The sequence below is a fragment of the Meles meles genome, chromosome 6 (genome assembly GCF_922984935.1).
Source record: "Meles meles chromosome 6, mMelMel3.1 paternal haplotype, whole genome shotgun sequence".
Lineage (NCBI taxonomy): Eukaryota > Metazoa > Chordata > Mammalia > Carnivora > Mustelidae > Meles > Meles meles.
In genome coordinates, this window is record NC_060071.1 from 115,781,303 (window position 1) to 115,795,221 (window position 13,919).

General features: G+C 51.3%; 1 protein-coding gene across 1 annotated transcript in view; it reads left to right on the forward strand.

Moving 5' to 3' along the window:
* FNTB (farnesyltransferase, CAAX box, beta) overlaps positions 1–2,996 on the forward strand; it is a 64,666-nt gene extending 61,670 nt beyond the window's left edge. The window contains exon 12 of the mRNA XM_046007155.1: positions 1,550–2,996. Coding sequence (XP_045863111.1) covers positions 1,550–1,681 — 132 coding nt within the window. The 3' untranslated portion in view covers positions 1,682–2,996. The remainder of the gene's footprint in view (positions 1–1,549) is intronic.
* Positions 2,997–13,919: the final 10,923 nt, after the last annotated feature.

Genomic DNA, 13,919 nt, shown 5'->3' on the forward strand with positions numbered 1-13,919 from the left:
CGCTAGATTCAGTTTGCTAGTATTTTTTTGGCCAGTATTTTTATTTAGGATTTTTTGCATGATACTCAAAAGAAAAACTGATCTAAAAATTTTGTTTTATTGTATTGCTTTTTCCAGTTTATATTTCAGGATAATATCATAGCCTCATAAAATTAGATGGGTATCTTCTCTCCCTGTCACCCTCTCCACCTTTTTTTTTTTTTTTTTCAAGTCTTTGAGAACATTTGTACAGGTTAGAGATGATCTGTTTCTTGTATGTTGATAGCACTTGCTTGAAAAGCCATCTAGGCCTGGTATCCTGGGGCAAGAATGATGGTAGCAGAAAAAGCAGTTGTTTTATTTATTCATATGTTTTAAAGAACTTCTTGAGTAAATTTTGAAAATTAAATTGCTCTATAGAATTATTGAGTTTATATGTACTTTTATATGTTTTGGCATAAAGTCGCTCATAGTATTCTCTCTTAAAAGTTTTAAAACCTTGGGGCACCTGGGTGCTCAGTCATTGAGCATCGAACTTTTTTTTTTTTTTTAAGATTTTATTTATTTATTTGACAGAGAGAGATATCACAGGTAGGCAGAGAGGCAGACAGAGGGAGGGGGGAAGCAGGCTCCCTGCTGAGCAGAGAGCCCGATGTGGGGGCTCGATCCCAGGACCCTGGGATCATGACCTGAGCCGAAGGCAGAGGCTTAACCCATTGAGCCACCCAGGCGCCCCCGAACATCGAACTTTTTGATTTTTGGCTCAGGTCATGATCTCGGGTGATGAGATCAAGCCCTGTGAGGGGCTCTGGACTCAAGGTGGAGTCTGCTTGGGATTCTTTCCCTCTCCTTCTTCCTCCCTGCCCCACTCACTCTCGCTCTCTCTAAAATAAACAAATAAAATGTAAAAAAAAAAAAAAAGCTTTTAAAACTCTCCTGCAGTTCTGTTCCTTTCTTCATTCTCCCCAAATGGAAGAGTCCTGAATACTGGCCCCCAGCTGTACTCTGTCTTAGACCCAAAGTTTCTTGGGTTTCTGTGAGGGAGTGGAATAATATAAAAGAATTTAAATATGGCCTGACACATTTACTGCATCATAGGGTTGTGTTCCCTTTGCAGCATTACAAATGTAAATACATGGTGATTGTTTTAATAATTGGAATATATATAGAAGTACAATTAAGAAAATTTAAAACAATCACATCACTATTCCTGTTTGGGTGTATGTCCGACTTCTGCCTATAAATCACATCTATGAACACATTTTCAAAAAGTTTAGGGTAACATGCGTACCGTTCTCCTCCATAAGCATTTGCCCATCATTACATATTCTGAAAGCATGTTTTTAAATGGGTACATAATAGTCCTTTGTATCCCACGTAGTGTTCAGTGTTTTTACTAATACCTTGTCATTGGACATCAGGGCCTTGTGGGTGGATCTCCCTGGGTGTCTCTGATGAGTCTTCCTTCTGATAAATGCTTACAAGTGCATTGAATTTAACAGCTTCAAGGCTGTGCCCATTCCCAGGGACCACTGGGGCTGCTAACTGGCCTCTGTCCTTCTCTTTGCAGCAGCCCACTCACCCTGTGTACAACATCGGACCAGATAAGGTGATCCAGGCCACCATGCACTTTCTGCAGAAGCCAGTCCCCGGCTTTGAAGAGCGGGAGGACGAGGCACCAGCACAGCCCGCCACCGCCTAGAAGACAAGGCTCCCGTGGCTCTCTGCTCACCCACCTCCCCGGTCAGACCAAGGTGTATACATTTCGATACGTACCACATTCTGTGCTGCATAAGCCTTGGCCACTATGGGGCTGTGGTCCTTTGTCCTCTCCTGTCAAACAAAACAAAACTGATGGTTCTGGGTTTGGAGAACATAGTGACGTGATTTTTTGAAAAGTCTTTCCACCTCTGTCAAACCAAAAATCTGTCAGCCGCGTGGCACCTGAACCTGGCTCTGGCCTGGCCTGGGTTGTTGGGGAGCGATGCGCCCTGGGCAGAAGCAGCCCTTGCTGCCAGCTCTCCAGCCTGGACAGTGGTACTGAAACGAACGGCATCTGTGAGTCACTGCTGCCCCCCCACCGTTCCTGTACGCCACCCTTAAGTCACCAGGAAGGTGCCGTCCTGCGGGTGGAAATAAGTGCTCTGTGCCAAGGGGGAGGGGGAGCTTTGGTCCCATCAGACTGAATTCTCTAGAAAAAATCATGGTGGGACTTCACTACGAGATGCCCAAGGCTGCAGGGGAAGGGATCCGGGGGTGGGGGAGAAAGGTCTCCTTGGGTTGTGAGCTCCTGCCCCTCTGCCTGGAGAACCGAGCCACACTCTCCCCAGGGCCCCCGATGGGTGTGCAGGCGCTTTGCTTCAGCCACCCGGGCGGTGACTTCGACCCAGGAAGCCAATTATGAGTGGAAATGAATCTCTAGCTCGGTTCTGCACCCGAGGAAGCAGCCCAGTGCTCACCCCTCCCTGCCCCATCATGTGAAAACCCCTCTCCGTGGCCCTTCTGTGTGTTTCCATCTCCCGTCAGACTCCCAGCCCGGCCCCCTCAGAGATAGTGTTGTCTTCTCTCATCCCGAGTATTAATGCTACTAAGTCTTTCACCTTAATTTGACTCAGGATTTATTCTCGTCCTGCCCACTCTGGGCTCCCAGACATAAAATGAAGTGCTCGGTGGGCCAGCTGCTGCCGAGGCCGGAGCCCCGGAACCCTGGCTGAGGCAGGGCGGGGGGCCGCCCCGTGTGCTTAGCCTGTCCAGGCCTCTGCGGCTCACAGGGAACCCTTTCTCGGTCAGCGGGGTGTCGAGCTGGGCCATCTGTCCACTGCTGCAGTCCCAGCAAACTCCATGTGGCTGGCCTGGTCTTCGTAAGCAGCCGTGGACTGCGGGCCGACAGGCGCTCAGAGATGCAGCATGAGGCCCCTCTCAAAAACTCTGCCCTTTGCTGCCTCTAATTCCCTATTGCTTTGGCGGATTGGGCTATGTATTACCTCCTTGAAATAATAAAAGAATGACCTTTTCAATGATGTCTCTTGTTTGTGACTAGTACCAAGAAAATTCCCTCAGAACGTCCAGTGTTGGGAGTTACTGAAGGCTGTTCACGGACCGCCAGTCTCCTGTGTGCAGGGTTCCAGACCCTGCGTGTGAGCGAAGACAGGCGTCTGGCTTGGGCTCCACCTTCAGACACGTCCTCCAGCCGAGGCCACAGTGGACCTAATGCACAGCGAGAGAAGCTCTGTCTTTCCAATCTCCCCAGAGCAATTTGGTTTACCCCCAGCACTCTGTACACCATGTCTCATGGTCTGCCTGTGTCTGTATCCTCCCTCTGACACTGGGCAGGGGCTGTGCTCCGGGTCCTAAGGCAAGCACTCAGCCACAGGTGGGGGTGGTCGTCCTGACCGGAGGCAGGGGGCTGCCACAGAAACGCGAACAGGCCAGAGTCCTGCGGTCAACTGGCTTTCCTCCAGGGGTGAGGAGAGGGTGTCCTCCTCTCGGAATATAATCCCTGTCCCTGTGCTGTCATTGCCCTGGTAACAGCTTGGGCTACAAAGCAGCGCGGGGAGAGGCATGCTGGCCATCACCTTAAGGAAAGGTCAAACCCTCGCATGCTTGGAGCCTCACACGGTCTTAGGGGTTGGGTTGCAGTAATGGGTGTGGTTAAGAGACGGAAGGGATTGCTCGGGTGTGAGCTGGCTTTATGACACCCAGGCGGGAGGGTGTGTACTGGCCCAGGGGTAGGTGAAGTGTGCCTCCCAGAAAAGAGAGGGTCGTTTGCTGGCACTCTTATCTCTGGGCTTTACACTGGCATAATCACGAGACTCCCTTCCTGCTCCCAGTTGGGTCTGGAGGATTTCCTGACTTTGACAGCATTCAAGTGAGTGCTGGACAGAAATTCTCAAATGTATCATTTGGCTCCTTAAGTAGAAGGCACTGATGTTGCATTCAACGCGGGGTCCATCAGTAAAGAAATACAAAGCTACCACAGGTGTCTATATCCAGATGGGCTCCAGCTTCCCCCTTGGATGCATTTCAGACCCACCCTGAGCCCCATATAAGTCGGGCAGCCTGCTAGATTCTCCTGTGAGCAGAAGGGGAGCCTCCTAGATAAGCAGACTTCCCTGGGAAAACAGTACGAGCGAACCATATTCCTACACTGCCTTCTCTTCGTGGCATCGTTTCTGAGTTAGAAACCACCCCTCAGATTCTGGCCACTGTGTTGGGGACAGGGCAGTCCTATCCTTGATGAAGGCTCCTTCTCATGGAGACTTCACACAAAAGCATATGCCGTAATATTAAATAACAGCTCCGTGATGGCCTTCCCTTGAGAACCAGCCTTAGATCTTGGCATGCAGTTTCCTGGTGATTGAACTTAGCAGCTGAGATGGAGGCTAGGAACCCTGGCAAGGTGACTGCTCCTGTGACCTTGGCTATTTCATTAATGTTAACTTTCTATGCCAGACTTGGGGCAGGAGCTTCGCTGGAGGAAGAGTAGAGCCCCCGTGCCCTCTCTGGTCGGTAGAAGTGGAATCCGTCGGCTTCAGATGGCAGATGCACCTCTCCCAGCGCTGCCATTCTGTTATGAAGAGCGAGAGGCTGTCTGGTCTTCCCACCAGCTTGCCACTGACCCTACCTCCTTGTGGAAGGAGGCCGCTGGGCTATCTGCAGGAATTCTCCAGTAGCTTCGACATCCCAACTCCAAGGGAAGGGTCATGGTCTGGGACAGGGAAATGAATGTTCTTTATGTCTGGAGGCTTTCTTAGGGCCTGTGTGGTCAGAACAATGCAGAGACCAAATATTAACAAAGATGTGGGATGGCTCTCGTTCTCTGGGCTAACTTCAGTTTGATGAAAACTTGCTTTCCTAATGCTGGTAATCAGACCTGAGGTTAATGATACAGAGGTCATGGAGGTCGACTCCCTGTGGCATCCATTTGGGAATGCAGGCCTTCAGTTGAGGCGGAAGTATTTGCTAATATCTTATTAGTCTACCATCTACACCAGGGGGCAGCAAATTTTCTCTGTAAAGTGCCAAATACTAAATATTTTTTATTTATTTATTTATTTTTAAAGATTTTATTTATTTGACAGAGACCACAGGTAGGCAGAGAGGCAGGCAGAGAGAGAGGAAGGGAAGCAGGCTCCCTGCTGAGCAGAGAGCCAGATGCGGGGCTCGATCCCAGAACCCCGGGATCAGGACCTGAGCCGAAGGCAGAGGCTTTAACCCACTGAACCACCCAAGAGCTCCCAAATACTAAATATTTCAAGCTTTGCAAACAACTACTCAACTTCAGTCTGCCCTTGGAGTACAAAACAGCCACAGACTTCATGAAAACAGGTGGTGGGTGAGATTTGGCCAGGTGGGCTGTACTTTGCCTCCACCTGATCGAGGCTAAATCCCATCCGTGTTCATTCAGCATTCTTCCACATCTTTCATGGCCGAGATGCTTTCCATGTAATGCTAGTCTCAGATGAGAACCGTGCTTGGTAAAGTTTGTACCAAAGATTCCAGACACCCACACGCGCCGTTCAGGGATTCTACTGCCTTTGAACTGGGAGGAGAATTGTACAACTTAAGACATGGTTACAAGCGGCTTAAAGCAAAGAGGAAATGTGTTGACTCACAGAGACGTCCTGAAATTGGCCTGGTTGTATGGCTTCGGTAGATTTCTCCCCCTTTTTCCATCTTTCTGTATCAGCTCTACTCTCGGGCTCTCTCCATGGGAGTGTAAAATGGCGGCAGCAATCGCTCCGGGCCTTGTCTCCTCTTAGGGTGAAGTTCTGCAGACGAGCGGCTGGCACCGGCCCAGTCTTCCTTCCTGGCAAGTGTCACTGCGTTTCATGGGCTTTGATCAAGCCAAGTACCTTTCCGAGAAGTGGTCTCGTGGCCAGGAGATTAGAGGGCACTGACTGACCTAAGTCTAGATCACACGCTTCCCCCATGAGTGGGAAATGCGGTTCCATCAGAAACACATAGTCTAAGCATGGGGAAGGAATGAAGCCCCAAATGCAAATTAGGGTTGTAGCCAAATGGAAAGAGGACATGGATGCTAGGGAGACAAATCACCATGGTTCTCTACAACAGCGGATTATTACTGGGATGGAAACCTGTGGTGGACATGGTCGGCATCCATTCCTCCGCTCCCCAACTGTGGCGGCCAGTAGGCTTGTGTGGATCTGATTCCCTTCCTACCTCCAGGTCCAGGTCCCGGTTGGCCTAAGCCAGTCGTTTTAATCCGTCCCTCTTTGCTTCAGTAATTTGTTCACATCTGGCAATAACCCAAGCTGAAGCCAGTCAAATGGGTTGTCCCAGCCTCACGGATGGCTGCAGGGCCAAGCACATGGCCTGAAACAGACCAGAGAGAGAGAAGCCCTGGACATTATATGATGGAGGAGAAGCACCTCTCTCCTGTGAGGGAATGTGTGGTCTGGGACTCCTACAACCATTTTCCTACCTAGAAGGAAGCCAGTCTTAGAAGCAGTACACACAGACTCCCTGACTTACTGAGAAACATGGCCAGAACCCTGAGCACATCGCTCCTGCAGCTTGCTTGGTCTCTGGCTTTTTCAGCTATGTGAGCCAACCTGAGTTGGATTTACTATTCCTTTACTATTACTATTACTTACTATGCAACCAAAAGCATTCTAAAATTTATGAAACTCTATCCCATATCAGCCCCCAGGGCATCAAAGTCCTTACCTGCTGAAGGACACTGCCCACCCTTGCCACATCCACCCAAAGAATAACCCCTAAGAGTTCCTCCTGATCTCCTGCCTTGTCTCATTTGATCCTTGACTCAGCCTCATGAGGTGGGTGAGGCAGGTGGATTATCTGCATTTTATAGCTGTAGAAGCAGGGCAGAGAGCTTCAGTGAATCACCCATATTTGTTAGCTACTGAATAGTGGAGTCTGAACCTGACCCCAGATTCGCTGCCTCCAAGCCCATGTGTGTCCATCCCCCTAGGTGTTTAAAGGAAGGTGAAATGGATGGTCTCAGGAATGGGGGCCAGAGCTAAACACACATGGGTTACCTCCAGGGCTGGACTACTGAGACCGCAAATGCCTGTCCCCATCTTTTACCAGGACGAGGACAGTGACAGCCAACAGCAGCGGCAGGCTCACCTCACCCTTCTAAGCCAAGTCCTTGACATAGAGCCATGCTCCCCGCACCACAGGGGTGCCACCCCAAGTGCAGAGTGTGACACCGAGTGACTCCGAAGCAAGGTTGTGGTGAGTCAATCTTTCTGGGAGCAGAACGCAGCCCTGAAGACAGCCTGCCCTTCCCGGCCTGACCCGGCCCGCCTAACTGGTTCCTGGACATCCTCTTTCACTTCCCGGCAATAACCTCGCCACTGCTTTCTACCAGCTGGTGCAGGAGGCTCCGAGAACGAGGCCAGGTGGCCGATGTTCCCCTCCCACTTCTTGGGTACATCCAAGAACAACCAGGCAGGCGGGGACAGAGTGCTGCTTGCCAGCCCAGCTTCATGGAAGACGTTCCCTGCCCTCTGCCCCTCCTGCATAAACACAACTCCTGCAAAATAACAAGAAGAACACATTTTAAAAGATAACCTTTTTATTTTAGGATAGTTTTGGATTGAGGGACAAATTGCAAGGATAGTAGACAGAGTTCCTAGAGACCCCTTAAGTCGGTTTCCCTATCGTTAGGGTCTTGGTATGGAATATTTGTCACACGAACGAACCAGTATCAATACATTACTACTAACTAGAGGTCATAGGTCAGTTCAATAACGGAGTTTTTACCTGATCTCCCTTTTCTGTCCCAGGATCCTACCCACGATACCTCGTTACATTTAGTTGTCAAGTCCCTCCTTAGTCTGCTCTTGGTTGTGACAGTTTCTCAGACTCTCCTTCTTTCATATGACCTTGACAGTTCTGAGGAGTACCAGTCAGGTATTTCGTAGTGTCCCTCAGTTGAGATTTCTGTGAAAACCAATACACTGGGGCTGTGGGTTTTGGAAGGAAGGCCCCAGAGGCAGGCGCCCTGTCTTCACATCCCCTCAAGGGGCTGTGTGTCCGCACGGCTCTTAGCCTTGGGCACCTGGCTGAACAGTGTGTGTCCGGTTACCCCGCTGTGAGAGTCTTTCTTCCCCTTTCCAGACTGTCCCCTTTAGTAGGAAGTCCGTGTGCCTGGCCTACGCCGCAGGAATGGAGTTCTCCCCCACACCCTTGAAGGTGGAGCATCTACATAGATTATTTGGAATTTTTCTGTGGGAGGTTTGTCTTTTCTCCATTTATTTATACAATCATGTGTGTCTATCAAGTATGGACTCAGGAGTATTGATTTTATACTCTGGGTTATGTTCCATACTGTGTTGTTTATTTTATTGTTTACATTGTTTTGGCTTTGGCCATTAACTCTCTCAGCTGGTTCCTGTGTCCCTTTGACGTCTCCACACTTCCTTACTTAGAAAATACTAATAAAAAAATCATAATCATGTATTTTACCATCCATTTTCTTTCAAGAAGTATGGCATGTTGATAACCGTCGCCACTGGGTAATGGGTACGTTAGGGTTCGGCATACTACTCTCTCAATCTTTGATATCATTCGGTTCTTTCCGGAATAAAAAGTATCGCATGCCAGTGCGCTTGGATGTGACTTCATGTTGTCTGCTATACCCGTGATGGCCTGGGCGGGTGGGACAAGGTGGTGACAGGAGCCGACGCTGTTGGCTCCCAAGTCAGAGTAGGCTAAATGTCACAGCCTTGTCGAGGGCAGGGCCAGGGGGCCCTGGGACAGCAGGGGGCTATGTCCCCCAGGCAGGCTGACCAGTGCCTGGCAGGGTAGTGGTGGGGGTCGTGCAAGGCGCACCCCTGGAGCCTGATAACAATGGGGATGATGGAATGAGTACCCAGGAGAACTATGTGGCGTGCCTGGAAAGGCTGATGCTTTGCTGGGCTCCATCATGTCTCTCCCCTCTCTTGGGAGCAGTGGCTGCCACAGCCTGGGTACCAAGGCAGTTAGTGACTGTGGTGGAATGGGCAGAGGGATCCTGTCCATGCAGAGTGGAGGCTCTGGCCCACCTTCCCTTCACCCAAACTCTCCACGTGGCGCTTGTGGGGAGGGAGGAAGGTGAGCACACCAGAGCCTGGGAAGTGAGGGCCTGGCTCTGGCCCTCGCCCCTCTGCACACCAAGTCTCTCTCGTGGAGGGCCGGGCTTCACAACTCCTTCGGCATCTGGAGTGTAGACGTGTACCTTGTGCCATGTGTTCGAGTCCAGTCTCTACCTCCTCTGAGCTTCCTGAAGGGAGGGCACGCACTTCCTCAGCTGCCCTGAATATCCCCAGCGCCTGCCATAGTGCTGAGCTCAAGATACATGCTGCTCACAGCCCCGGGGCTGAACTCCTCCCGAGGCAACCCCAGAACTGGCCAACAAGTGCACAGGAATGCACGTGTGCCAGATGTTGGGGTCCCTTGGCATGCCACCTCTGTGTGCGGAGGGTAACCCGTGGGAGGCCAGGTACTGTGATAGTGAGGAGGCAGCAAGTGTGAGACCAGGTCCTGGCCTCGGGGGAGCTACCAGCTAGAAATGCCCACCTAAGTGTTCCCAGCGGCCCTGTGCCGAGTGGCCAGTCTTGGACTCCTCTCCTGGGTGGGAGACCTAGTTGAGTTGTTTGGACCAGAGTTCCTCTACCTGAAGCCTCCCACTGGCCTTGTGGTAGGTATTTGCTGTGGACGTGACATTCCTTCTCTTGGCTGGCTGGCCTTGCTGTGGCCTTTGGCCGCAAGCCAGCAGCCACTGTCCTTTAGCCCCAGACCTGCCCTGCCACCTGGGAGCTGTTGATGGCACTGGGAGATAGGAAACAATGAAGCTCTCAGGCATGTGCGTGGGAGCCCCGCTGCCAGCTGGCCGCCTCCACCTGACTGAGGGTGTGGGTGGCACATCTGCACACCCATTGGCTTGTTTCTTGACCCAGACTCTGCATGGCTCACCAGGCCCTTGCAGGACCCAGCTTATGGAGTATGTACCCTTCTCAGCTGGCCTGTGATGGTAGCTGTTAGTTTCTGTTTCCCTTGGCAGGACACTCAAACCCTCATCACGTTCAACACTGGAGTGGAAGGTTCTGGCACAGATTTCCTAACATTGGATCCTTGATTTTTCTTCCCCACCGCCTCCTCTGGCCATTAATTTACTGGGAAAAATTAACAGAGACGGTGCTGGACAGTTTTGCTCAGAGAAGGCTATCGGTATACCAGGGCCCCACTTTTGCCACAGACACAGAGGAAAACAACCCTAAATGGGGCCTGGCAGACAGAACAGGCCTGCTGGTGCAGCTGGCACCCAGCGCAGGGCACAGGAGGGAGCCTGCCCAGCTGGTTGCAAACTGTCCAGGGCCACCTGTTGGGCTCTCTTCTAGACACGCCCATCCCTCTGGGTGTGTGTGCATGCACAAGGTACACACACTTCAGCCAGCATGAGCTAGAGCGTCCGGGCCCTGGGGTCTAGTCATCAAACCTCATGGAGACAACAGGCTAGTCTGTCCCCACCTCACCTCTCCAGGCAGCTCAGCTCAAGGGGCCCCCGGGAGGGAAGGCTGAACAAGGGCTCAAGCACTATGGGAAGCAGGCCTGGGCAGGACAGAGCCAGAGGGCACGTGATGGGCTGGCAGGATTCCTGTGCAGGGCCCAGCACGGGCCACCAGTGGTGCAGAAATCCAAAGTAAAGCCAGGATAGAACACAGGGTGAAGGAACCAGTATGGTAATGGTTCATGGCTCTAATCCAGCTAGCAAGGGTGTATTTCTTTTCCCACGTCCAGAGTTTTTCAAAAGGTAGTAAGACTTGTGGTCTTGCTTGAGTTCCATCAGGAATCAAGTAAAGCCTATCTGTGACCACCCTCTCGTATTCAACCTGTATTTACTTCCTTTCTTGTACCGATTAAAATGAAATGCACTGAAGGATGGGTTTTACTTGCTCCATGTTTCAACGAAACTCTAACGGTTGCACAGCCCAGGACAGGACTAGGAAATAGTAACATGTGAGTACTTACCGAGTGCCAGGCACAGCTGAGGGACTGTCACACTCACGCCTTATAATGGCACTTTGTGCTATCGCTGTCCTCCTGTTCTGCCTCGGGAAACCAGTGCAGTGCTACCCAGAGCCAATCCAGGAGGCACACTCAAAGCCGGGGTCCTACCCATCAGGCACTAGCTCGGAAGCTGCCCGGCTCCTGGCCCTATCAGGACCCTGATGAAGCCGTAAGGACACTCACCAGGTGGAGGCGATCCTTTGCCAGGAGGGCCTCCAGAACTCAAGTGGGGGCCTGCCTGATGCCATCATTCCAGCCCTGCGCACACTTCAGCCAGCTTATCCAAACTTGGCCAGGAAAGGGTTATTTGGCCAATTTGATTTCCACCTCAGGAATTCAGTAAATATTTTTTGTTTACCCCCTTCCCAAGGAAAGCGTGGCGCTGTATTAATTAAATTAGTCCATGCTTTAATAACCCCCCACACAGAAAGACATTCTGTCTTTGCTCATTCGTGACCTAGCAGGGCTTCCGAAGGGCCCCAGTTCTCACCGTGGTTTGTCCCATTGTATGGCCAAAGCAGAAGCCGGCAAACTCCTTCTCCCCACCTGGGTTTCCTCCTCAGTCCAGCGAAACTGTTTGGAACCAAGAAAGGCTCTAGTTTCATGCTCCCGGAGGCTGTCCATAGCAGAGCCTGGCTAACGGGTCTGAGACAGCCTTGCTCCGGCTGGCCTAGAGACCTACCTAGCAACCAGAGGACAGCCAGTGTGTGATATGGGGACAGCCATGGGTGTGGCCCCACACCATCACCCATGCTGGGGGCTTCGAAAGCGGGTGGCTAGGCAGCCCTCAAGAGAGTGAGAGCCCCACTGGGAGAAGGGAAACGCCATCAGGGCAGTCCTATCAAGCGCATGGCTTACCAAGCCCCTCTCCTTTCCCCCACCTTTCTCCCAAGTACAGCCTTGAAGGGCCTGACCTCACACCTACTTTGCTAATTCAGCTCAGCTGTAGTCTCACACTTCCTCCAATAGCTTTTTGTTCTCTGGATTATTTTACTTTTGGGGGTCAAAGCTGAGTGCACGAGAACCACGTGGGAGGGCCTGTTGAGCAGATGGACTCTGGGTGTTGGGCCACGGTACACTTTAGGTCAGAGAGGCAGGCGCCCAGAAACCCTTTCAACAAGCACCCTGCGCATGGCTCAAGGACCCTGCTCTGAGCAACACCACCATGGGCAGCACGCCATGTGTCCAGAGTTCAGAGATGCCAAAGAATAGCAGGAGGAGGGAATGGCAGAGCCTCGCTTGGGCTGACAGCAGATCTAAGGAAGCCACAGGTGCCTCTTTGGTTTTAAAAAGTATGTCAGTCCAGTCCTGGGGTCCCCTTGCTGTCTCTTTATTCACCCTGTGTTGTAAGGACAGGGCACATCTCAGGGGTGGGAAGCATTTGTGGGATACCGAGATGTCCGCTCTCACACACTGCAGAGAAGGCTGGTTGCAGGAGCTGGATTTTTCCATCTTAGAGTCAGCCCTGGTCATGTGCCTTGGGTAGATAATGACAGCTGGCACCTGGCTGCTCACTAGGGCCCGAGGTCAAGCACATTGTAAGCATTATCTCATTTAACCCTCACAGCCACCTTATGAGGCTAGTACTGTTATTACCGTTTTACGGATGGGGACACTGAGTCTGGGACAAGTGGCTCCCCTGAGATGAGCAGCCACCGTCAGAGCCAGGATTTTGAATTCAGGCAGTCTGACTTCAGAACCCAAGCATAAATCACTCTATTATTAGAAACAGACTTCTGCTCTCCTCAGTCCTAGGTCAGGGCTCCATCTCCACTCACCCACTCAGTCTTGTTTTTCAAACCTTTCCCAGTTAAGATGATAGCTCTGAGCTGAGGTAATTCTTTGTTGAACTTACAGCTACTCGACATACGGGATCTACGTATTAAGAATTTTAAAAACCGGGCCGTTTAAAACACCCTTGCACTTGGGGCAGTCGTAAAGGTAGGAAAATATCAAGCTTACCATTGCAAGAGAGAAAGAGGTGGCTTTCTATAGGACCCTTGGTGAGGCTGCCTACTGCAGCGACCAGGCGTGTCACCAGGTTCCCCGGCGCTGTGCCGCCTGCCACAGCGCAGCGACTCGCTGTGAAAGCGACCCAGGGTGAAGACTTCGGTGTCCTGGGGGACGCTTATCTTGGCATCCTAGACAGACGAGAAGGAACCCGGCCGTGACTTTCATTTGTCCCCTTCAGTGAGCACCGTCTCCATTCTGGGTCTCCTACCTTCTTTTCTTTCCAGGCAGCTGCTGCCAGTGCCACCTGCTTTCTTCCATCACAGCGCGCAGTCAGGTGGTTCAGAGCTTCTCAGGAACTGGTAGCCTCCTACCCAGGCCCTTTTCTTCCAGCTGGCTTATAGAAATTTTGAGAAGCTGAAAACTCAAGCTGTTGTCCAGCCAATATCCTGGAGCCAGGGCTGGCTCTCCGCTCCACTGCCCTCCTCCCCGTGGCCCGCCTCCCGCGTGCCCAGCTGCACCACTACTTCCACCTCAAAAACACGGCTTCACCTGCAGCTTGTTCCTGAGGCCCACCCCTTCCCAGCCAGCTGTGTAGGAGATTTGTAATTAAGGTCAGACACACAAAGAGATATAGTAAAGGGCAACAAAAAAGAAAGTATGAGACCTTTGAGGGCTTATTAAATCACCTGACTTCATTCCCATTTTCTTATTCTTAGTATCTTTCCGATCTTGGGAAAGAGGGTGTTTAATAAATGGGATGCTGTTCTCCCAGCATCCTTGTTTTCCTAATTGCAATCATGTTTTGATCATGCTCTAAACTGCCTGTTGTAGAGACATGGCCTACCTATCGACTCCCATTAACCAAAAAGAGATCCTCTGAACTTGACATCCGGTTGACAGGAGCCCGAGCACTGCCATTCTAAAGAGAGGGACAAATCAAAGAACTG